The sequence below is a fragment of the Alternaria ethzedia genome (genome assembly GCF_023757985.1).
Source record: "Alternaria ethzedia strain BMP 0044 chromosome Unknown scaffold_28, whole genome shotgun sequence".
In the NCBI taxonomy this organism is placed as follows: domain Eukaryota; kingdom Fungi; phylum Ascomycota; class Dothideomycetes; order Pleosporales; family Pleosporaceae; genus Alternaria; species Alternaria ethzedia.
Genome location: NW_026056221.1, coordinates 334,516 through 354,333, shown reverse-complemented (window position 1 = coordinate 354,333; position 19,818 = coordinate 334,516). Strand labels below are relative to the sequence as shown.

Genomic DNA, 19,818 nt, shown 5'->3' with positions numbered 1-19,818 from the left:
CAAGTTGCGCGGTTTGACATCCGCGAGCAACCAAGCAATTAGAAACTCATCCGTCTGGTTACAACCACGGCAAGGCGTTTCGAAGACTAAGCGGATGCCAGTCCTGCAACAGGAACTTCCCAAAATGGCTCACGGCTTATCGTCGACTGTTGGCATTGAGGTTGTACTAAACCATTTGATGAGAGATGTGAGCATTCAACAAGTGCAGTCAGCACCTAGGCCGAAGATGCTGCCAGCGTCGTCGCATAATCAGTGACGAGCGGCTCCGGATAGGCGAGCACGAAGCAACTGTTTGGCTTACTCAAGTTCCACGAACCCATACTCGCCGGGAGACAGCCATACGAAGAGATGACCAAACATCAGATCTGACAACAGCGAAATTTGCTCTTCTGAACGGTACCACGGAGGCGGCCATCATGGTAGTTTGCTTAATTTGAGGACCGGAAAATCGCCGCACTTGTTCATGTTTTCCTCAAACCCGCCGTACCGTCGGAAATCAACCGACGTTCTTCGCGGAGTTTGGTTCCGTTGAAGTTTGCGCAATCGTCGTCGTGATTTGCGGCCACCTTGCCTCGGTATGTCCCGGTCACACGGCGCTGAAATCCCAACCGCTTCAACTAAGTTGCGGAGCTGAAAGCTCTGACATACAATCTTGTGCCGTCATGTTCGTAAATCAAGAAGGCTGGCTATCAGTAGTGCTCTTAGCTGCCGACGACATTAGGCCAGCATTTTCGAAATTCCAGCCAATGAGCATGCGGCCTCACCGCCAATTCGTGTGGAGACATTCGATGCAGATACGCCGCCAGATCCCGCAGATGACGAGACGATAGCTCGGATCTATCAATGGATGCTAGTTTCTTGGATGTAAAGATGGTGGGTAGGGTTCCCAATGGAGGTATCGGGTCCATGTCGCCTTCGAGGCTGGGAGTCGCAGAGAGATCCACTCGGGCATATTGCTAAGCCTGCAGGATACATGTTGACATGCCAGGGACGCCCGTCTACATCAGTGTCTCGTCAGCATGCATCGTGCTAGTCCTCACCGTGGGGTAGAGGGCCCGAGTGACAACGCAAGCGCATGCTGTCCGTGGCGGAGTTGGAAGCGCCATGGTTAGGGCTGTCGAAGCGTCTCTTGCGGCAGACGGACAAGTAGCATGATGGCATACTGCACCCCACCCAGCCGTGGAACGATGCGCTGGCAAACGGTGTGGTTCATCTGAGACTGCAGGCGAGGCACAGGCGTGCATGGGCGCGTTGGCGAGGCTCTTAAGCGGGCGTGTTGGAGAGGCGTTGACGTCGAGCAGGAGAATAAGTGAAGGCAGCTCTAGCCTGCGTGCCAGCTGGCAGCGCCCCGTCTGAACTATTAACGGCAAAAAGGACATGCAGCGACGTGAGCAGTTTAGCGGAGGAGTTCGACGCTTGACACGTAGCCCACCATAGCTCGCCTGTCTGCAGATTGACGCAGGAGCTGCACCTGCGTCTCCAGCAGGCCGGATAGAGTGCGCGGGTTACTACTAGCATGCGTTTCCTCAGCGTTCGCCCTGCCATTTCCTTTTTGCGCCGTTGGTGAAGTTGTCATTTTCGCATCGCGACGGCCGCCCGCTCCCTCAACACCAGGCCGAGCGCAAGGGTCTGCGCATCACCAGAAGACGCCCCGCCGCCTGCCCTGAGCGCGATCGAACGGCTATCCGAGTATCTCGAGGCATTGCAAGTGTGCGCGGCCCAGTTTCGCTTCCTCGGCGTCCCAAACAGCTGCACTGACCGCTGCCACACCGCCTGCCGACGTCACGGCCCTTAAGACGGTCGCATTGCCTCGTGCGCGCTGGACGAGGAAAGCTGGCTTGGTCGCCATGAATGCGCTGTCCACGGCCTCGCACCCTCAACATCCACCGCGCAATTGACGTCTGACGTCTGCTAGCCTGTCGCAAAAGGGTCTCGCAGCGCCTCACCTCTTGCGCCCGCCCATTGGCTCCGCCATCACCCCCGCCGTCGAATAAGAGACCGGCACTCGCCCTAACCATCGACACCGTCTCGCCCTATCCGTTTCCAGATATCCCGATCGAGGTGAGCCGTTGCTACTTCCCATGATCTGGAAGCAAGACTGACAGTTGGCCAGACAGTTCATCACCCGTGGCGCACCCACGAGCTTCTTCCACCGCTTCATCTTTCTGCGCCCAGCATTCTTCACCAACGTATATCTATACGCTGTGTCATGATATTCGCCTCCATCGCAATCGCCTAATTCAACAAATCTCCGAGTAGCGCTTTCCCACTTGGGCCATCACGAGAATCGACCTTCACCCGCGCAAGGGTCGCGCACGGACATCGTGTCGTCTACCGAAACACATCAATTGGCCAGCACGCGCTGCACCGGTGCCAGAGCCTCATCTCCAGCGCGGCATCGTCGCGCGGTGTCATCGGTCAGCCTGGGCCGGGCTGCACTGTGTCTATCTCTAGAGGATACAGCGCAACGGTCCGGGTTGGCGGTTAAGGTTAGTGCTTCATGAGTCGCGCATTACAATTCACTTCACGACCAACTTGTACTTGGCGCAAGCATCCATCTTAGTCTTTCTCATTGCCAACCCCATCACCAATCCGCTTTTCTCCTGTTGCATCTCAGCTTTGACTTACGAACCATCCAGACTACATCACTGAACCATGGCATCTCTGGACTTTGACCAGAAGTTCCTTGGTCGGATAGCCAAGCAGACTGAAGAAACAAGTCCCTTCCTGTCCAGCGCTCTCTATCAGATTCTGGGTCTGTCAGTTCTCCTGGCCCGGAGACTCATCCGCGCCCGGAAGCTTCGCAAGCTGGACACGAGTCGAGACACTCCCTCGCTTTCGGCCTATCAACATATCCTCTGGATGTCTCGAGAGGGATTATCCATACTCGAGCTATACGTGCTGCCCTATGCGCAGGACAACCAGCATGGGCCAGAGTGCAGAGTGTTGAGCGTCAAGTTGCGCGCGAGCTTCTACCACATCTTCTGCCTCTTCCACAACCAACCGCCCGTCACGACAATGAACATGACAAGCACTGATCCTCGCAACCCTGCTCTTCCCCCTTTACCAATATCACCACCAAAGCATAGTAATGGACATGGTCGCAAGACCGACCCCCCGGGCTTGTCACCCCCTTCGAAGCGCGCAGGCAAACAACCAGCATTACGCGAACCCATCGACTCCATCGTATCCGAGACATCCTTCGTCACGAATCCCTATGCAGCGGGAGGGCCAGTCGGAACACCATCACCGGGACCGACGATCAACGCGCCTCCGGGCCTCAACCCGGTTCCCATTCCGCAGCCTTCCTCCTTCATACTCCCACCCCTGAACTTCGTTCCGTTAGCTAGTGGATACTTCACCACCGCCACTCAGTACGCCACTTCGTTCCTTCCTGGCTCACATCCACTGCGCTTGTCGGTCGCGCTCGAGCACAGCGCGTTCTTGTGGGATTGTGTCCACGACCATGATGCCTCGCGGCGCGTCGCTCGACGCGCAATTAAGGATGTCTACCGCGCGCAAGAAGCAATGGATGACACTGAGTTCGAGGACGCTGCTGAGCTTGTGGGTATCCTGGGTCGTATGATGAAGCGCAAGAGCTGGGAAGGTACACCACGCGTCGGGGGTATGGCGAGTCCCGAGCCTGTCGCACAGAACACCCCACAAGTAGCTGGTGGCAGATCGGAGCCAGCAACTAAACCTCTCACTCCTCCCAAGATACCCAACCGGCAAAGCAGCAGAAGAGCAGCAGAGGCCCCACCACTTACGGACCCATCCACACAGGCGCACTCGACACCTCCTACACGCAGTCGAGCAAACACAGCCAGCAAGTCTGTGCCTCGGCAAAAAGAAAGCAACGGCCACGAGACCACGCCCAAGTCGACGCCACGACGGCGTGCGGACAGCGACAGTCGCGACACCACACCCCGAAACCGACATGTCAGTGTCGAAAGCGGTGCCAGCACAACCCCCCGGGCACCGCAGGGAGCAGGTGGCCGCTCTCCCGCCACCCCATCGACGGTCCGAACCGCGCACCGAACCTCAGGAAGCGGCGGCTCCTCAAAAGGAACACCCGTCGCGGGAACCTCAACACCCCTAACCCAGAGCGCGGCCGCGACACTCGTTTCCGACAACATGCGCAACTCGCCTTCGCTGCGTCGCTCACCCCCAATTCAACAACCACACTCCCCCTCCTTCCCCTACGACACGCGCCTCTCGCCCTCGCAAGAAAGCTCCTACGCAAGACAACAGAGGTGACTAGTAGAGACGGGTCGGGAGAAGCAAAGAAAGATGGAAGTGCAATGGACCGACTCCATGCATGAAGCTGACCTTGTGCTCCTGCCCATGACACAGCCGAGCTCGGTTTCTTCGACACCCATCGACTTCGCCGGACAGACGTACCCTGAGTACCCGGCTCGGTTTCGGCCTTGAACTCGCCGTCTAGCCGTCTATCGGGACGGCAACAGTGTCGATCGATAAGAGCGCAGCATCTTCCATCCATCCCTTCCCGTCGCAGAAGCTACATACGTCACGTCACGTCGGCTCGTGGAGCCCAGACCCATTGATACCCCCCATCATACCGTCGCATCACCTGTTCCGCATCGCTCTTGTACTGTATCATACCTATTGGCGTTCCTTCGGCGTATATACCTCTTCAACGACATACAACATCCGTCCTGTCTGTTGGACTGTAGCATATCGGATACCACCAAAAGTCGCCCTTTGCATCTTCCGGCTCGGCGGCAAATAGTGCATAATGTCTTATTGTTTCGCAACCCTGTTTCTCGTTTCCATTCAAGGGCGGTTTTTTTTTTGTGTCGGCAGTTGCTTCGGCGAGCTGCTGATGATACCATGGCTGGGGCTGCCCTGTTCTTTTAATGGGTTTTGCCAATGCTCTACATCTCTCTCTAGAGCATCGGCAAAATCCATTAAAAGAATGTTGTTCCGACGGTTTTATGGGTCGTTCAATCGATAACGGAAACGTGTGAATGATTACATGAAATGATCATTGTGATTTCTTCTACGCGGTCGGTTTGATATGCGAATACGTAGTTTCTCACTTCCTGTTGGTGTATGCTAGATGGTTGTAATTCATCACTTGTTGTATCCCCAACGAGACATTTCTCGTGAATTGCACTTTGACCATCACGGGGGCAAATGGAGTGCGCATACGTTCCCGTGACGTCCAGACGCAGCTGCGTCTGGAGTGATGGCTACGGGGGTGGGTTTCGAAAAGGAGGACGTGAAAGCAGCCCGGAAGAGCCACAGGCGTTTGAATAATCTCATCATTTACAAGCTGGTGGTGATGTATACATCATCATATTCCTTTAGTGGCACACCACAGTAGCAAGTTCTCGTCTACACACAAGATCTCAACCTCACCATCCCGCTCTTGGTCCTCTGCGCTCCTGCGAAAAGCTCGACGACCAGACCACGAAGCGCACTCAAGCCTTCCGCTCCATACGACCAACGAGCAGCTTCCGAATAGCCTTCTTCTCCTCCTTACTCAACGTCGCCAACATCTCGGCAGTAATAGCCTCCTCCTCATCCCCATCAGGCTTAACCTCCGCACACACACGCTCCATAAGCGCCATCTTATACCCAAGCAACTTCTCATTCTCCTCTCCCTCCGCCCCAACACCATCACGACTCGCAGCAGCAGACATATCCTCCGTCTTATCGGTCTTCAAAGCCTCCATCTTCTTCTCTCTAAGGAAAAGGTTCCGCCTCTCTTCCTGCCTCTTCTCCAGGTCCGTAGCGTCATCGTAGGCGGCTTGCAGAGTTTGCCAAGCTTCGTAGTCTTTGTCCGAACGGGTTTTCAAGTACCGCTTTTCCATAGCGTGGCGCAGTTTTGCTAGTTGGGCTATCTTGGATGCTTCGGAGCGGATCCAGGCTGAGCGGATGGGCTTCTGGGCGTCGAGACGGGCGCGGGCTTTGGGAGAATGTTCGTACTGGCCTTGCATGGAGGAGAGGGGTGGGGGTGGGATGGGTAGGTTTGAGCGGAGGGGTAGACGGGCTTGGAAGCCTGGTTCATGTGGAGGGTGAGGGTCTTCTGTCGAGGCTGGGGTGGCGAAGCCGGATGTCGCGGGCGCGGAGGTGGGCCATGTTGCGGTGGAGGATGTACGAAGCGGTTGGCCGAACGACGGAGATGAGGGCATGAAAGGCTTGCCGAATGACTGAGATGAGGGTACGAAGGGCTTGAAGCCGCTCTTCATGCGAGTCTCAGATGGGGATGGTATGGGTAGAGGAGCTTCGCACACAATGACACTTGACGGGCGATCGAAGGGCTGAGTTTCACTCATCCGAACATTGCCAAACCCGGATGGTGGACCATAGGGCTTGAAGCTCATCCCACTGTTACTGTCACGTAAGCGATCTGCAGATACCATGCCCACGAACTCCGGAGATCGGGGGTCCCAGCTAATCCCATTGTTGCTCCCACACATCTGAATGCCAGCCGGGTTTCGTAAAGACGACCGAGTACCTCCATACATGCTAGGATGAACAGACGGCGGGCGAGTGCTAGCCGGTGGGACAGGCCAACCAGGTGCACCAACTCCACACATGCGAGTCGTAGACCCTGTGCTGATTTGGAACGGCTTATGATCAACGAAAGGATCAGTGTGCTTCCGCGCATGTCCAGAACCGGTACTGTACGGCGAACCACCCAGTGTCAAGTTCCCTTCTCCATCTATCTCAGCGCTTCGCGGGTATACGTCGAACATGGGCGAGTCGATCGAGCTGCTGGATGCGTAGCGCTGCACGGTAGGTGAATGTGGAGACGGGGTGTTCTGCCAGGCGTTCTTTGTATCCTTGTTGCTTGACTTGGTCTTCCCGTACTTCATCTTATCGCTCGTGTGGAGACGTCCGTTCGGGACCGGTGAGAGCGACACGTCTCCAAGGTCTCCCTCGTGGAGCTGCTCTCGCATGCGTCCAGGGCCCAGCGGTGACGGTATACCCGGGGAGCTTGACACTCTTGCATCGAGCCTTCGCTGATGCAGGTTCGGTCCGCGCGGTACGACCATCTCCTCGAAAGGCATGTTTCGTGGAATGGGGAATGTTGACTGCGGACGGGAGGGAACATGAGTCTTGGCTATGCTGGGGTGGGAGTAGAAGCTGTCGGAGTTTCGTGCGATATCTTTCTGCAGCTGCGCAGGAGACCACCTCATGCCGTGGTTGGCTGGAGTCTGGACTGGACCGCCGAACTCAGGTCGAAAAGGTGACTCGACCGCGACGCCGGCGGAGGACTGGCGCTGAGATAACGGTGAGATATCAGAATCACTGGATGCGGAACCGTTCGTAGCACCCGTCTCTGATGTCGCGGCCACGGTGAAAGGCGTCGGAAAGAAGGTACAGGCACTGCTGTCCTCGAGTTCCTTGTAGCCGCTGCTCAACTTAACAGTAGTATCGCTAGAAGGAGACTGGAAAGTGTCATCACCTAGGCCACCGCTCATACTGACTTCAGACCAGGCTGAACTCCCTTGAAAATCTCGGCCCCGAATGGGTGCGCTGTAGCTACAAAGGTCCTGAAAGGAGGGTAAGTTCATCGACTGGTTGAGTGCGCGCTGTGAGCTCTCCAACGCGCGATCCCATCTCTGCGCCTCAAGCTTGTTGAACGACAACTGTGTCTCGTCGATGTAATCGTTTGAGCTGGAGCGCTCGGGTGGTGGTTGGCGACTCTCCATGGCTGTTGCGGTGGTCGTGGTGAGCCGGTGTGTGGGGAGAGAGATTGGTAGGCGCGAAAGTGAGAGGAGCTCAAGGTAAAAATATTCGGGCGGTCATAGCTCAAAGTGAGAGTTGTCCGAATACGAATGTTGCGGCAGAGCTGCTTGTCGTGGTGAATGTGGATTGGGATGGTCACGGGGAGTGGTGAATTTGGAAGGCAGTTTCGCGTGTCGGAGAAAGAACACTTGCGCACAACGTGCTTCGCGAAATACGTCACCATCAAGCGAAGTTTTCACACGTTCGGCTGCTTAGTTCTTGAAATAATGATACTCATTGTTGAAGAGAACCTAGTCAAATGGGTGTAATATGCAACTCGGAAGTCGTGAGTGGCTCGTCTACTCGGCATCGCTGCAGTACCATGGGAGGAAGTAGATGAATCGGTCTTATCGATTATGGAGTCCACAATTGGCCAGCTTTGCTTCTAGCGACCTGCTCCAGACCCATACTGCGCCCTAGCCGCCACTATAGTACCGTAATTCGTATTGTATCGAGCCTGGTCATCAAATCAACCTCACAACACCGGATGAAACGGCGGCCCAACAACCCCATCCTTCACCACCACTGGCCTCGCAGTCATCCCCAAAACCTTCCTCAACCTTTGCGAAATGCTCCCCTTCTTTTCCCCTTTCGCCTCCACCCCACTTCCGTCCTTCACCTTCACCATCCCCTTCCCCTTCCCCTTCATCTTGTACTTCTTCCCCGACGCCCCTTTCCCATCCGAAACATTGCGAACAGGCAAGCGAACGATAGGCTTACTCTGCTCCATCTCCTCTTGCTTCTCAGCCCTATGCTCTTCCGCCCTACGCTCTTCCTCCAGGATATTCCACTCCTCCTCCAGAAACACCATTGTGTCAGTCTTCATGCGTTTCTCTTGCTTTGGCGCCAGGCTAGTCATATTGAACATGGCGAGATATTCGTCGCGGATCGTTGGCCACATAGCCTCCAGAAACGCTTCTTTTGCCTCTTCTCGCTGCGTGTTCTTGTTGTCCGACGACTTAGCTTCCTCAGTGTCAGGAATGACGAGATGACCGTCTCCAACCCGATCAGCTCGTCGCGTCGCATTTTCCCTTCTCTGTCTTCGAGAGGGGCCATAGTGGACTGCAGGATTCCGCGTTTCTTCAAACCAGTACGGCTGTACGTTTCCTGTCACACTTCGTGCGAGGTCGTATTCTGGGTCGCTGGCGACGCAGTTGAAGCCTCTGAGGTAGATAGTTGGGGCTGGTTGTGATGGCGATCGACGACCGGGAACTGTGGCTCGGCGTGAGGGTGCGAAGGATGGTAGATCGGAGGAAGAGTCTTGGATCATGTTCGGGACTTCCGGGGTCATGCTTGGTGTCTCCGCCATTTCGACGCTGGTGAGTAGTATTGTCGGGTAAAAGGTGTCTTATTGGAGCTGAATGCCTTATTATCCCTTGAACTTCCGAGATGAACAAGTAAATGAGATGAAGTGCAAGAAGATGGGGGGGAGAAAGGGTCCGAATTATCATGTGCAAATGCTTTCGGTTACCCTGAGCCAAACCATGGTTCGGATACATCATACTAATACCACGCTTTTTGTTTTGTTGGGGCTGGAGGGTACCTGCATACTAGGGATCCAGGGACGTCGCGGCTAGTCGTTGGATGTGTGTTCGTAAGCACAGGGTCTTGGCTGGCTGAGCAATAAATGAAGGGTTTTGATAGTGTAACGACACGTGAACAGAAACAGTCAGCAGCCATTCATCCGCATGCCAGTAACGAGTTTCGAGTATACTGGCGCGAGGAGCCTGCGTAATATTTTCCTATTTCACCTAGGTACCGCATGATTGTGTCAGTAATCTATGTCTGAAGGAATCATCGTGATTTCTCTCGACGTAAATCGCGATGATACCTTCCGACATAGACCACTGCCACAATCTCTCGTGCCAGGACCCTCGCGCACTCTTTCCAGATCTACGCCAGCTTCCCCGGTACAAAAGGCAGTCCCCCACTCAACCCCCCATCCACAGCCCAAGCCTGCGCATTAACATAGCTAGCCTCATCACTAGCCAGGAACAGCACCGCCCTCGCAATCTCATCCGGCTGCCCACCTCTTTGCAGCGGGTTCAACTGACCGATCTTCTTCTCGCTACCCCTCTTCCTCGCTGCATCGTATGTCACCCTGGTCATACCAGTTTCAATCAGCCCGGGGCAAACAGCGTTGCACCTGATGCCGGAGCCGGCGAGTTGGTATGCGCACGTCTGCATCAGACTGATGACGGCGGCTTTGGAGGCGGAGTAGTCGGTAGGGCCGGCGTTGGAGCGGAGACCTGCTACGCTTGCCGTGGCGATGATGCTGCCCTTTGGGTATGGTTTCTGCTCCGAGGTCTTGAGCATAGCGCGCGATGCGTGTTTTGCGGCGAGGAAGACGGATAGAGCGTTTGTGCGCAGGACGTTCATGAAGCCTTCTGTGGACTCCTCCCAGAATACTTTGCCGGATGAGATTCCGGCGTTGGCGAAGAAGACATCGAGGCGGCCGTAGGTGTCTAGAGCTTCTTGGCAGACCTTTTGTACGGATGCCTCGTCTGCGGCATCGAATTGCCGGATATGGACCTCGGTGGAGGGGTATAGGGTGTTGAGTTGGCGCTTGTGTGTCTTGAGGTGGTTGTCGGCAAAGTCGCAGACGTAGATTGCGCGGGCGCCGTTGCGCGCGAATTGGTGCGCGCTTGCGCGGCCGATGCCTATCTCTGAGTTCGCGCCTGGTTATGCTGTTAGACATGCCCTGCATATTTGATGTGCCAGGGAGATTGAGCATACCGGTAACGATGATGACCTTGTCCTTGACGCGTCTGCTTACCATTAGCACAAGCGCGTTCAATTACAGCTTCACGGACCCTGTCCATACTCACTGATTACCCAGATCCCCCGCAATCTCCCTGACACCCTTCAATCCCTCGAAAGTCTCCGGCTCGGGTAGAGGTTCGGCGAGCTCCTTGCTCACTCCCTGCCGCTGGACCTTTGCGACTGCGGTCGGCATCGTAAAAGCTTCCTTGAAAGTCTTAAAAGTGTTTTTGATGACTACTATAGCGTGTTGATAGAGCTTTCACAGTTGCGAGTGTTATGTATTTGTCAAATGGGTAGTAGAGCTTGCGGAGTTGGATGCGGAGGTTGCAGAATCCGGGGAAGATGCCGAGGCAATTCCCATTGGAGCTACACGACGTCATTGGCACTACGCCCGCACGAGCATGGTGGAGCCAAATGATTAGGGCAACGCTTTTGGTGTTGGAAATCCTCGACATACGCACACTAGAATCGTTGTGTATTGTGTTACTTTTAACGTCACGAAAGATATGATGACTGTTGACCTGCATGCAATGTTGATTCCCTCTACTTTACGCACACAGTCCAATCCAAACACCACAAATCTCCTCACTCGCCATTTTCGTCCGCACCATCCCCATTCTCTTCTGCAGCCGCCTTCGCAGCCTGCGCCATCTTCCACCTCTGCGCATTCGCCATAAGCTTCGCCAACTTCGCCGCACTCTCGTCGTCGGCCGGGAAAACGTAATCGACGTATTCCTCGAAGCTGTCGTCGTCCAACTTTCTCCTCTTCTTGACCTTGCGGGGCATCTGTTTCTCGATCTTGTCCTTGTCCTCTGTTGTTCCGTGAACATCTTCGAATGCCTTCCAGGCGCTGAGGAGCGCCACGCGGTCTTCCTTGAGGTCCTTCTCCTTGAGTCTGGTGTGCGCGCGGGTGAAGACCTCGCGAGCGCGGGATTTGGCGAGCTCGCTGATTGTTTCGTCGTCTTCGGGGGTGGTCTCGTCGGGTACGCCGAGTTCGAATTGCGCGTAGGACAACCAGACTTTGACGTGGTCGGTCTTTTCGAGGAGGCGCTCATATAGTGCACGTGTGCGGCCGTATTCGCCTTCTTCTTCTTCGAAATCGATGTATGCTTTCCATAGAACTTCCGGCATGTCCATTTCTTGCGTGTCGACGGCGATTTCGAAGATGCTCCGCGCACGGTCGAGATCATCGAGACCACGCTCCAGGTTGGCGAAGTTGATCCATGTGTGGCAGTTTGAGCCGTTCCACTCGATGTACTTGGTGTAAAGCTGCCGACAGCGGTTGAACTCGAAGAGCTTCATCTCCAGTTCGATGTAGCCCTTGAAGAGCTTGTCCTTTGGACACATGCCCAAACTTTGACCCAGCAGCTTGCGTGCAGCGGTGAGCTCTCCTTGTCGCACGAGGAAATGAGCAAAAGCCAGCCATACTTTGGCGAACGTGAAGCGCTTGTGTGGCAGCAAACGTATGCACTCTTGGTAGATTTGACGGGTTCGCTCAATGTCGTGCGAAACTGTCTCCTCCCAGACTGCGTAGAACAGCCAAAGATATATATACCGCCTCCAGTGGCGCTTCTCCTGTGTGGGTGGTATCTGGGCGATCGCTCGCTCGTATATGTCGCGGACTCGGTCGGGGTTGCCAGACGTCTCTTCCAGTCTGGCAAAATCGATCCAGCTGTCGTAGTTCTTGGGGTTCTCTTTGATCTGCTCCTCGTAGTGTACACGTCGTTTCGACAGGATTACGTCTTCAATACCGTCTCGATCTCCGTACTGCTTCTCGAAGGTTGTGAAGGCTTTGTGTAGGTTGACCGATTTCGATCGTGGCATGCGGTCAAGAGCGAATTTGTAGATAGCTCGGGCACGTTCCAGCTCTTTCAGTCTTGCCTCGAACTTCGCGTATGCCATGAAAAGTTTCTCATCCATGAAGTCGTCTCCCAGTGTTGTGACGGCGGTACCGTAGACATCGCGCACGAGGTCGCTGGTGCCGTTCTCCTCCTCAAACTTGGCCCATTTGATCCAGTTCTTGGGTTCGGGATGAACGACGGTGAAGCGCTCAAAGATTGCCCGGCATCTCTCAAATTCGCCGTGCCTCTTCTCCAGCTTGATGTATGAGCTCCATGCCGCCTCCTCAGGCTCCCACTGCATCCAGCGTTCGAAGACAGAGCGGGCACCGTCGATGTTGCCTAGCGTCTCCTCCATATAGACATACTTGTACCATAGCTTATCGACTCGCGGAAGAATGGTAACGGCGCGGTCGAGAAGGTTACGGGCATGCTGGACGTTGCGGTGCTTCATTTCACTCTCAATGTATCGCAGCCACAACGGGACGGACGTGGAGTCGACATCGAGAGCTCGTTCGAAGATGCTTCGAGCACGTCGAAATTCCTTCTGCTCCAGCTCCCAGGAAGCATAGCGCATCCAGTTGTTCATGTTGATACGGTTCCGCCGCACATAGTCCTCAAACTCCTTCCTCTTCCTCCCCTGGAACTCATGCAGCTCCTCGATGTCGGCGAAGCGCTGCGTTGGCGCCTTGAGCTTCTCATCTTGACGGTCGACGGCTTCCCTCAGCAATTGTTCGGCAGAGATCTGGACAGCCGCCGCGGCCTTGTTCTTGACCCGCGGGGGTCCTCGTGAGGCCTCCATATTGGCGTTTGAATACGATGATCGAGGGCTTTATATGGGAGGTAGTGGTATGCGCGCGATGGTGATAGCGGACGAGGCGCACGTCGGTCGTGAAGGCTGTCGCGCCTGGGTCGTGTGGGACTAACAGAGCTCCAAAGGCTGGTCCGGATCGCTCAAACCGCCGAACACGTGATCGCGGATGCCTGCGCAGTACGACTACGGTACAATAGCTTGGCGATAGCAATTGTGGTATGTAGGTCGTCGTTCTGCGATGCGACAAGATTATTCTGTAACGTGAGAACGCGACTGCCTTAGCGCAACTTTTGTCCGCTGCACGCCAAGCAATTAGCACTTTCACGTCACTGCCGGCGCAACTTCTCTCTGCCCACGACACTCACCCGCACGCATTCACAACTCGACCGGCGGCCATCCCAGGCAACAGGTACGTAGTATACCAACGATATCGAACTCAGCACTCAACCGATATCCACTAGGAGGGTAACCTCTGGCCGCCGTCGCGACTTCCTCGACACCCCCAACTGCTATTGCCTGGTAGCGACGCTCACCCGCACATACCCCGAATACCCCCAGCCTACATTCTGCCATGGCGACCCTCGAGCAAGAGCTGCTGGCGGACTTCGCAGACAGTGGTGATGAGGATGTCCAGGATCTGGAGAATGACTTTGCCGAGGGTTCTGGCGACGACGATGAGATGGTCGACGAGGAGGCGCAATATCGCGAGAAGCAGCAGGAAAAAGACAAGGAAAACAAGGGCCCGGCCGACATCCGATCCGCGCAGCAGCTCAAGGCGAACCTGGACCCCGTCCTCAAGCGCATCGAAGAGGCTAAGGACCAGATGGACATAGTCGAGGGCGAATCGTTCGAAGAATCTCCCGAGTACCAACTCCTCACAGAAGCCAACGAGTTCTCCACACAGATCGATGGCGAGACCGCTAGCGTTCACAAGTTCATCCGCGACCATTACTCGGCCTTCTTCCCCCATTTGGAGGATCTGATTAAGAACCCTGTGGTCTACGCTAAAGCATGTTTGGTCATCGGTGGCGGACCTTTGTCAAGCATCAAGGACATCAGCCCCAAGCTGAGGCAGATCGAAGGGATGGAGCCCGCCCAGGTCATGATTGTCGAGATTGAAGCCACACGTGTGGAAGGGAGACTTCTTGAACAATCCGAGCTGGACCTGGTGTCAAACGCATGCCATCTGCTGCTCGAGCTACACGCCGCCAAGTCCAAGATTCTGGGTTTCGTCGAATCCCGAACTGAGCTGTTCGCGCCTAACCTTACCGCGCTTATTGGAAGTTTGACTGCCGCCCATCTCATCTCATACTCGGGCGGTATCGCGAACCTAGCCAAGACACCCGCTTGCAACATCGCTCCCCTAGGTTCGACCAAAGTCTCAGGAGCTACCGTCGGACTTTCGAACATGGGTCTGAGGCACGAGGGTTACCTGTACCACAGCGACATTGTCCAGAACCAAAGACCGGATCTGAGGAAACAGGCGCTACGCATTGTGGCTGCTAAGGTCATTCTCGCCGCACGTGTAGATGCCCATTCCAACTCCGGCACTGCCGATATAGGTATGGACCTGAGGAAAGAATGCGAGCGGCGTCTAGACAAGCTGGTCGAAATGCCAGCGAATCAAAAGGCCGGAGGAAGGGCCCTTCCCGTACCTGATGAGAAGCCGTCCCGCAAGAGAGGTGGAAGGCGAGCCCGCAAGGCCAAGGAAGCAACAGCAATGACCGAGATCCGCAAGGCCCAAAACCGGATGACTTTCGGCAAAGAAGAGAAGGAAGTCGGATATGGCGACTCCGTAGCAGGCATGGGCATGATCGGAGCCACAGACACCGGACGACTCCGCGCGCAACAAATCGATCCCAAGACGCGCGCCAAACTCAGCAAGAAGAACCCCGGCTGGGGCACAGACACCACTCTCGGTGCGGCTTCGTCTCTCAAAGGCTTTGGCGGAAGCGGTACGGCGACCAGTCTACGTGCACAGGGCCTACGAACCGGTGGTGTGGGTCTTGGTGGTGCGGGAACGAACTCCATCGCGTTCACACCTGTCCAAGGCCTCGAATTGGTTGATCCCAAGGCGCGTGAGGAAGCCAATCGTAAGAGGAAGGCAGACGAGGATAGGTGGTTCAAGGGTGGTTCGTTCACGCAGCTCAACGGCAGCTCGAAGGTCGATGCTGGCGGTTTCAAGGTGCCGGCGCTGCCGAACAAGAAGCCCAAGACGGATACTTAGCTGGTCGTCTTGGTTGTTATGGTTGTAGGGGTAATATGGTATCTGGTCAGCATATATGGCGTTTTCGTGGCATTGCAGTAAGTGCGAGTGCATTGGGCGGCGTTTCATTGTGGGATTACTCTCGATACCTATACGTTGGGACGTTGCAGGGATAGTCAGATAGTTGGAAATTCAATGTGATTATGCTCATCAAATTGTGTTTGTATCATGGTGGAATACGATGCTGAAAATGACTCAGTAGACTACACTGACGCTCCTCCGCAAGTTACACAAATTCAGAAGGTATCCTGGCGGATACCTATCAATACGCGCTCGACCACTAACAAGACGGACTACGTCGTATACTCCCAAGCACCTTGCCATCCGTTCCCATCTTCCATGCCCACCCATTGTATTCACATTCCATGCCACCCTGCTCTACTCCCTCTACCCCCTCCATATCCTCCACCTCCACCTCCACATCCTTCACCCACCCAGCAGCCTCCCTCAGCTGGCTCAACCAATCCATCCCCACCACCTCTTCCTTCTCGCAGGCTGCATATGCGTGATCAGCCACATGCTCATCAATCTCCCAGGGATCCGCAGACAAGATGGTGACCCTGCAGGTCTCGCAGTAGAAATTTACTCCCGAAGTAAATTCATCACTAGCGGGAGAGAAAGGAGGCGAGGAAGCGAGGGAAGCGGGGGAGGTGGGGGAAGATGTGAGGGAGGGGGGCGATGCGAGATCGGCAACCGGTGTCCCGTCGTGAGGGAATGTGATTTCCTCATTGGAAACGGACATAGGCGCGGGCGACAGTGATGGCGACGGCGACGCAGAATCCTCATCCGTAGCATCATCATACACGATGCTCTCCCCATCAGTGGCGGAATCGTAGTCAGCCATGCTTTCCTCCTCCTCTTCTTCTTCTTCCTCCTCATCATCAGACGTCATATCCTCATCCCCCGGAGAGTTTTTAATGACATTAAACACGTGGCCTGCCGAAGTCAAATGCCGCGCCCAGTTCGCACCAGCGAATGTGACCTCGCAGTCATCGCAATAGTGACCATATTCGTATCCTTCTTCTCCGAACCCATCATCTTCATACTCCTCCTCTTCTTCTTTCCGCTCTTCCTCTTCCACTTCCACAGACAGCACAACGGACTCCGGTGTCGGAGCGTGAAGCCGAACACTCTCTTCCTCTTCTTTCGCCTTCACCTTCGCAACATTCTCTAAATGCGCTCGCGCCTTCAAATGGCCGCCCCAGCCCCTCGAATGGACCTGACGGTCACAGTACACGCAATACTGCTTCAAGCCGCGCATATACTCTTGTCTAGTCTTGATGCCCTGCACCGGAGGGGATTGCTTGTCCCGAGCTGCGTTGTATTGATGCATTCGGCCTTTGACGTGGCATGTCCAGTGCGAGGCCAGTAACGTACGGTCGCAGTCGCTGCAGTGGCGCTGTGGTCGGCCTAGGTAATCTTTTTGAGCGAGGCCGCGTCGCTGGCTGGAAGCCGGCTTGACGAACTTGATATTCGGCCCCTTGCGCTGTAGTCGTCCGGGTACCTGTACGGGTTCCGATATGGGGCTGTCGACACTGTCGTATCCCTCAACCTCGCGGTTGGCCTCGCTGGACACCGGACTGAACGACGCACTTCGAGGCGACATGAGCTTATCGCTAAGCAGACTCCTCCTCGCAGGACTATTGTAGTCCTCCAACTCCTTCACCATCCTCACCGGGGTCTCCGCAACACTCCTCGTAGTCTCCAAAGTCTTGGTCTCAGTCTCAAATTCCACTACCCCCTCCATCCTCCCAAGATGCATCTCAATCCTCCTCCTCCCCCTCTCCGCCCTCCTCTTCGCACGCCTCTGAATCGCATTAACCCTGCGCATCTCACTCTTAAGCTGACGCGCATTCCGGATCGGAGCAACATCATCATCATCGTCGGAGGAACTGGCGGAGGAGTCGCGTTCGGGGCCGAGGTCGAATGTGCGGCTGCCTAGGCGGAAGATGCTTTGTTTCTGGATCTTAATGGGGGCGATGGGAGTTGGGGCTGGGATTGGGGCGGGGGTTGGCTTGGGGAGTAGTGCGTCGAGGAGGGCGGACTGTGCCGAATGGCGGTCTGTTATTTTCCACTCTTTTTGTAGAACGCTTGTGAGCATACCAGAGAGAAGGGTGTAGGCGGCCTCTTTTTGTTGGTCTAGTGTTGTGGACATGTTGACGGTTGGTATGTGTGGGAGTTAGACGGGCTGAAAAAGTTGGGGTGGAGTGCCGGTTGGACAAAGTGGTAGTCAGTAGGCTGTGTGCACAAGATAAAGACTGAGCGAGGATATGAAAATGTAGAGGACAGAAGGTGTCCCCTTATTTTGTACAATTCTGCTGTGGTGCGTCCCACGGTACCGAAATGGCAGCCTGAAGGTGGAGGCCACGACAACCAAAGTACCACAAAAAAAGGGCGAATCGATAATTTCATATTGGAGAGAAACGTGCCGGTCAGAACTTGCGAGATGCCTACGAGTCGAAGTAGACACAGTAGTTTGTGTTCACCTACCTTGGTTCCCAACTCTTGCGATGATAGCATCAGCCCTTTCCATACGCTAAGCCTGCCTCTCAGCGCCCTCGCATGCATGCAGACCCTTAATTCCATGACTCTTTGGATGCACCACAAACCATGGTTTTCCATTGCATGTTCAAACTGTGGTTGCTCATCATATCGTCGCCGCGTGTGGAATCGCCATTCTTACAATGTGGCTCTCAATCACGCAGAAAACCTGTTGCCTGGTATTTGTACAATTGTGGTACTGGCAGGTCAGAACGATATTGATGAACCGCGGGATTATTGGAATTTCCCAGTGTCCTTAAGCTACGGGAATTGTCGGTGTTCGAGACGACCCAGGTTGACACAACTTGGAGTTGGTGTCGAGGTGGTCAGGTGTGCGCGACCATGATTATGGAATGAACGAGCAACGCGCCGATTCCTACACCGTGGATATCGCTTGGCCAACGTCTGTGCTGCTGACTATCCCTACTCATGATTCTGGGATACTCCAGGGTAAAGCCGAGTCGGTTCGCGACAGCAATGTTTAGTGTGAACTCAATGGCGTGAACTTATTCAGGGTCTGCAGCTTTGGGTAAGAAGTGGCCACCGCACGACTCAGCCATTGTTGTGAGATCAGGCATAACAATCGAAAATGTTATTGTGCAAGATCCTACTGAGCAAGGAAAAAGCCATCCCTTGCAAAGCCCGATGCATCTCGTATTGCAGCGATGATCAAGACACCTGTCGCTTCAGGCGGTCTGTAGGCGAGAGCGGGGCGGAAGGATGATGCGCAAAGCTCGCTCGGTTGGCGTTCAACTTTGTTCGAGAAGCGTTCGATGCTTTCGTGTGCGGGGGTATCCCTGACCTGGCTTTTCTGTGCACTGCGATAGACGAGATCTTACCATATCTCAGCGGGCGCCCGCGAGAGACACTTTGCGAACGAACGACAATTAGCAGTGTTCCACAGGCTTCTCTGGCGCTGTGTTCTTGGTCGCACCGAGTGCAGACTTCCCTGCGCGCGCGCTGGTAGCGGCCTGTTAGATGCACCTTGTCAGCCCTAGGACCAGGGTCTTTGCTTGTGCAACATTGGACAAGGGATTCGCAATGCAGTATCGCCTGTCGCATCGCATGTCGCATCGCAAAGTCCAACCAGCTTGTTTGGCGCGAAGGTTGTTCGGCGACAATGGTGAGGTGTCCAGTAGATATCTCGACACGTGTTGGCGGCCTCCTAGTGCTACCCAGACGGAAGGACAAGTCTTGCCGGTGATGCACCTCCTACAGGTTGGTCACACTCAGCTCTAGCAGGCAATGGCTTAACCCGATATGCGTTTATTTACCCGCAGATAACCCATGGAGGATTCCGCCAGATGTCTTCAGATACGGCGTTGTGGCTGGCAATGGAAGCCGCCCTTGCGATATGCCCATTGCGGGTAAATAGGCAGGGAGATTGAATTGGACAGGCGGAAGTTGATGTCAGCGCGTGCTTTAGATAGGACGAGGCGCGCCGCTGGCCACCCTGGAAGGGAAACCGGCCCGTAAGACGCAGTCTGGAGATCGAATGCTCGTGTGCTTGATCGTTGGACAGCGCACCATTGCACGATTGTCACATCGGGAGCTACATACGTCACCCGCAGTGGGAGCAAAGGATTGCGCAGTGAAATGGGCAGTGAAATAAGGGCAGGCTAAGAATACGCGGCATCAGAGATGTGCAAGCAGGCACAGAATGGTTCGTCGTGACGATGCAGGAGCAAGCCACCGATAGCTAAGCGAGCACTGAGGGTGCAGAGGGTGCAGAGGGTGCAAGAGGGAGGTGTTCTCGAAGAGATGCCGCTCGCGCCGGCTGGACCGGGACCCAGGTACTGCGCAATCAGCCTTAATCAAATTCTGCCAGTCCTCTG

At 55.1% G+C, this 19,818-nt stretch overlaps 7 protein-coding genes across 7 annotated transcripts; 2 read left to right on the top strand and 5 right to left on the bottom strand.

Annotated features, from left to right (window-relative positions):
• Positions 1-2,655: 2,655 nt before the first annotated feature.
• J4E87_008726 (uncharacterized protein) lies at positions 2,656-4,257 on the top strand (the record flags this gene model as incomplete). Its single annotated transcript, XM_049380311.1, has 1 exon — positions 2,656-4,257. The coding sequence occupies one exon, from the start codon at positions 2,656-2,658 to the stop codon at positions 4,255-4,257; it is 1,602 nt and encodes a 533-aa protein (XP_049230053.1).
• A 1,187-nt stretch (positions 4,258-5,444) lies between these two features.
• Positions 5,445-7,685, bottom strand: J4E87_008725 (uncharacterized protein; the record flags this gene model as incomplete). Its single annotated transcript, XM_049380310.1, has 2 exons — positions 5,445-6,354; positions 6,658-7,685. The coding sequence occupies 2 exons, from the start codon at positions 7,683-7,685 to the stop codon at positions 5,445-5,447; spliced, it is 1,938 nt and encodes a 645-aa protein (XP_049230052.1).
• A 551-nt stretch (positions 7,686-8,236) lies between these two features.
• Positions 8,237-9,070, bottom strand: J4E87_008724 (uncharacterized protein; the record flags this gene model as incomplete). The annotated part of the gene is made up of 1 exon (XM_049380309.1): positions 8,237-9,070. One exon carries the CDS (start codon positions 9,068-9,070, stop codon positions 8,237-8,239), a length of 834 nt encoding a protein of 277 aa, XP_049230051.1.
• Positions 9,071-9,654: 584 nt separating this feature from the next.
• On the bottom strand, positions 9,655-10,717 carry J4E87_008723 (uncharacterized protein; the record flags this gene model as incomplete). Its single annotated transcript, XM_049380308.1, has 3 exons — positions 9,655-10,439; positions 10,498-10,529; positions 10,590-10,717. The coding sequence occupies 3 exons, from the start codon at positions 10,715-10,717 to the stop codon at positions 9,655-9,657; spliced, it is 945 nt and encodes a 314-aa protein (XP_049230050.1).
• A 392-nt stretch (positions 10,718-11,109) lies between these two features.
• CLF1 (NineTeen Complex (NTC) component) lies at positions 11,110-13,164 on the bottom strand (the record flags this gene model as incomplete). Its single annotated transcript, XM_049380307.1, has 1 exon — positions 11,110-13,164. One exon carries the CDS (start codon positions 13,162-13,164, stop codon positions 11,110-11,112), a length of 2,055 nt encoding a protein of 684 aa, XP_049230049.1.
• Positions 13,165-13,747: 583 nt separating this feature from the next.
• Positions 13,748-15,403, top strand: J4E87_008721 (uncharacterized protein; the record flags this gene model as incomplete). The annotated part of the gene is made up of 1 exon (XM_049380306.1): positions 13,748-15,403. The coding sequence occupies one exon, from the start codon at positions 13,748-13,750 to the stop codon at positions 15,401-15,403; it is 1,656 nt and encodes a 551-aa protein (XP_049230048.1).
• Positions 15,404-15,722: 319 nt separating this feature from the next.
• J4E87_008720 (uncharacterized protein) lies at positions 15,723-17,597 on the bottom strand (the record flags this gene model as incomplete). Its single annotated transcript, XM_049380305.1, has 1 exon — positions 15,723-17,597. One exon carries the CDS (start codon positions 17,595-17,597, stop codon positions 15,723-15,725), a length of 1,875 nt encoding a protein of 624 aa, XP_049230047.1.
• Between the last annotated feature and the right edge of the window lie 2,221 nt (positions 17,598-19,818).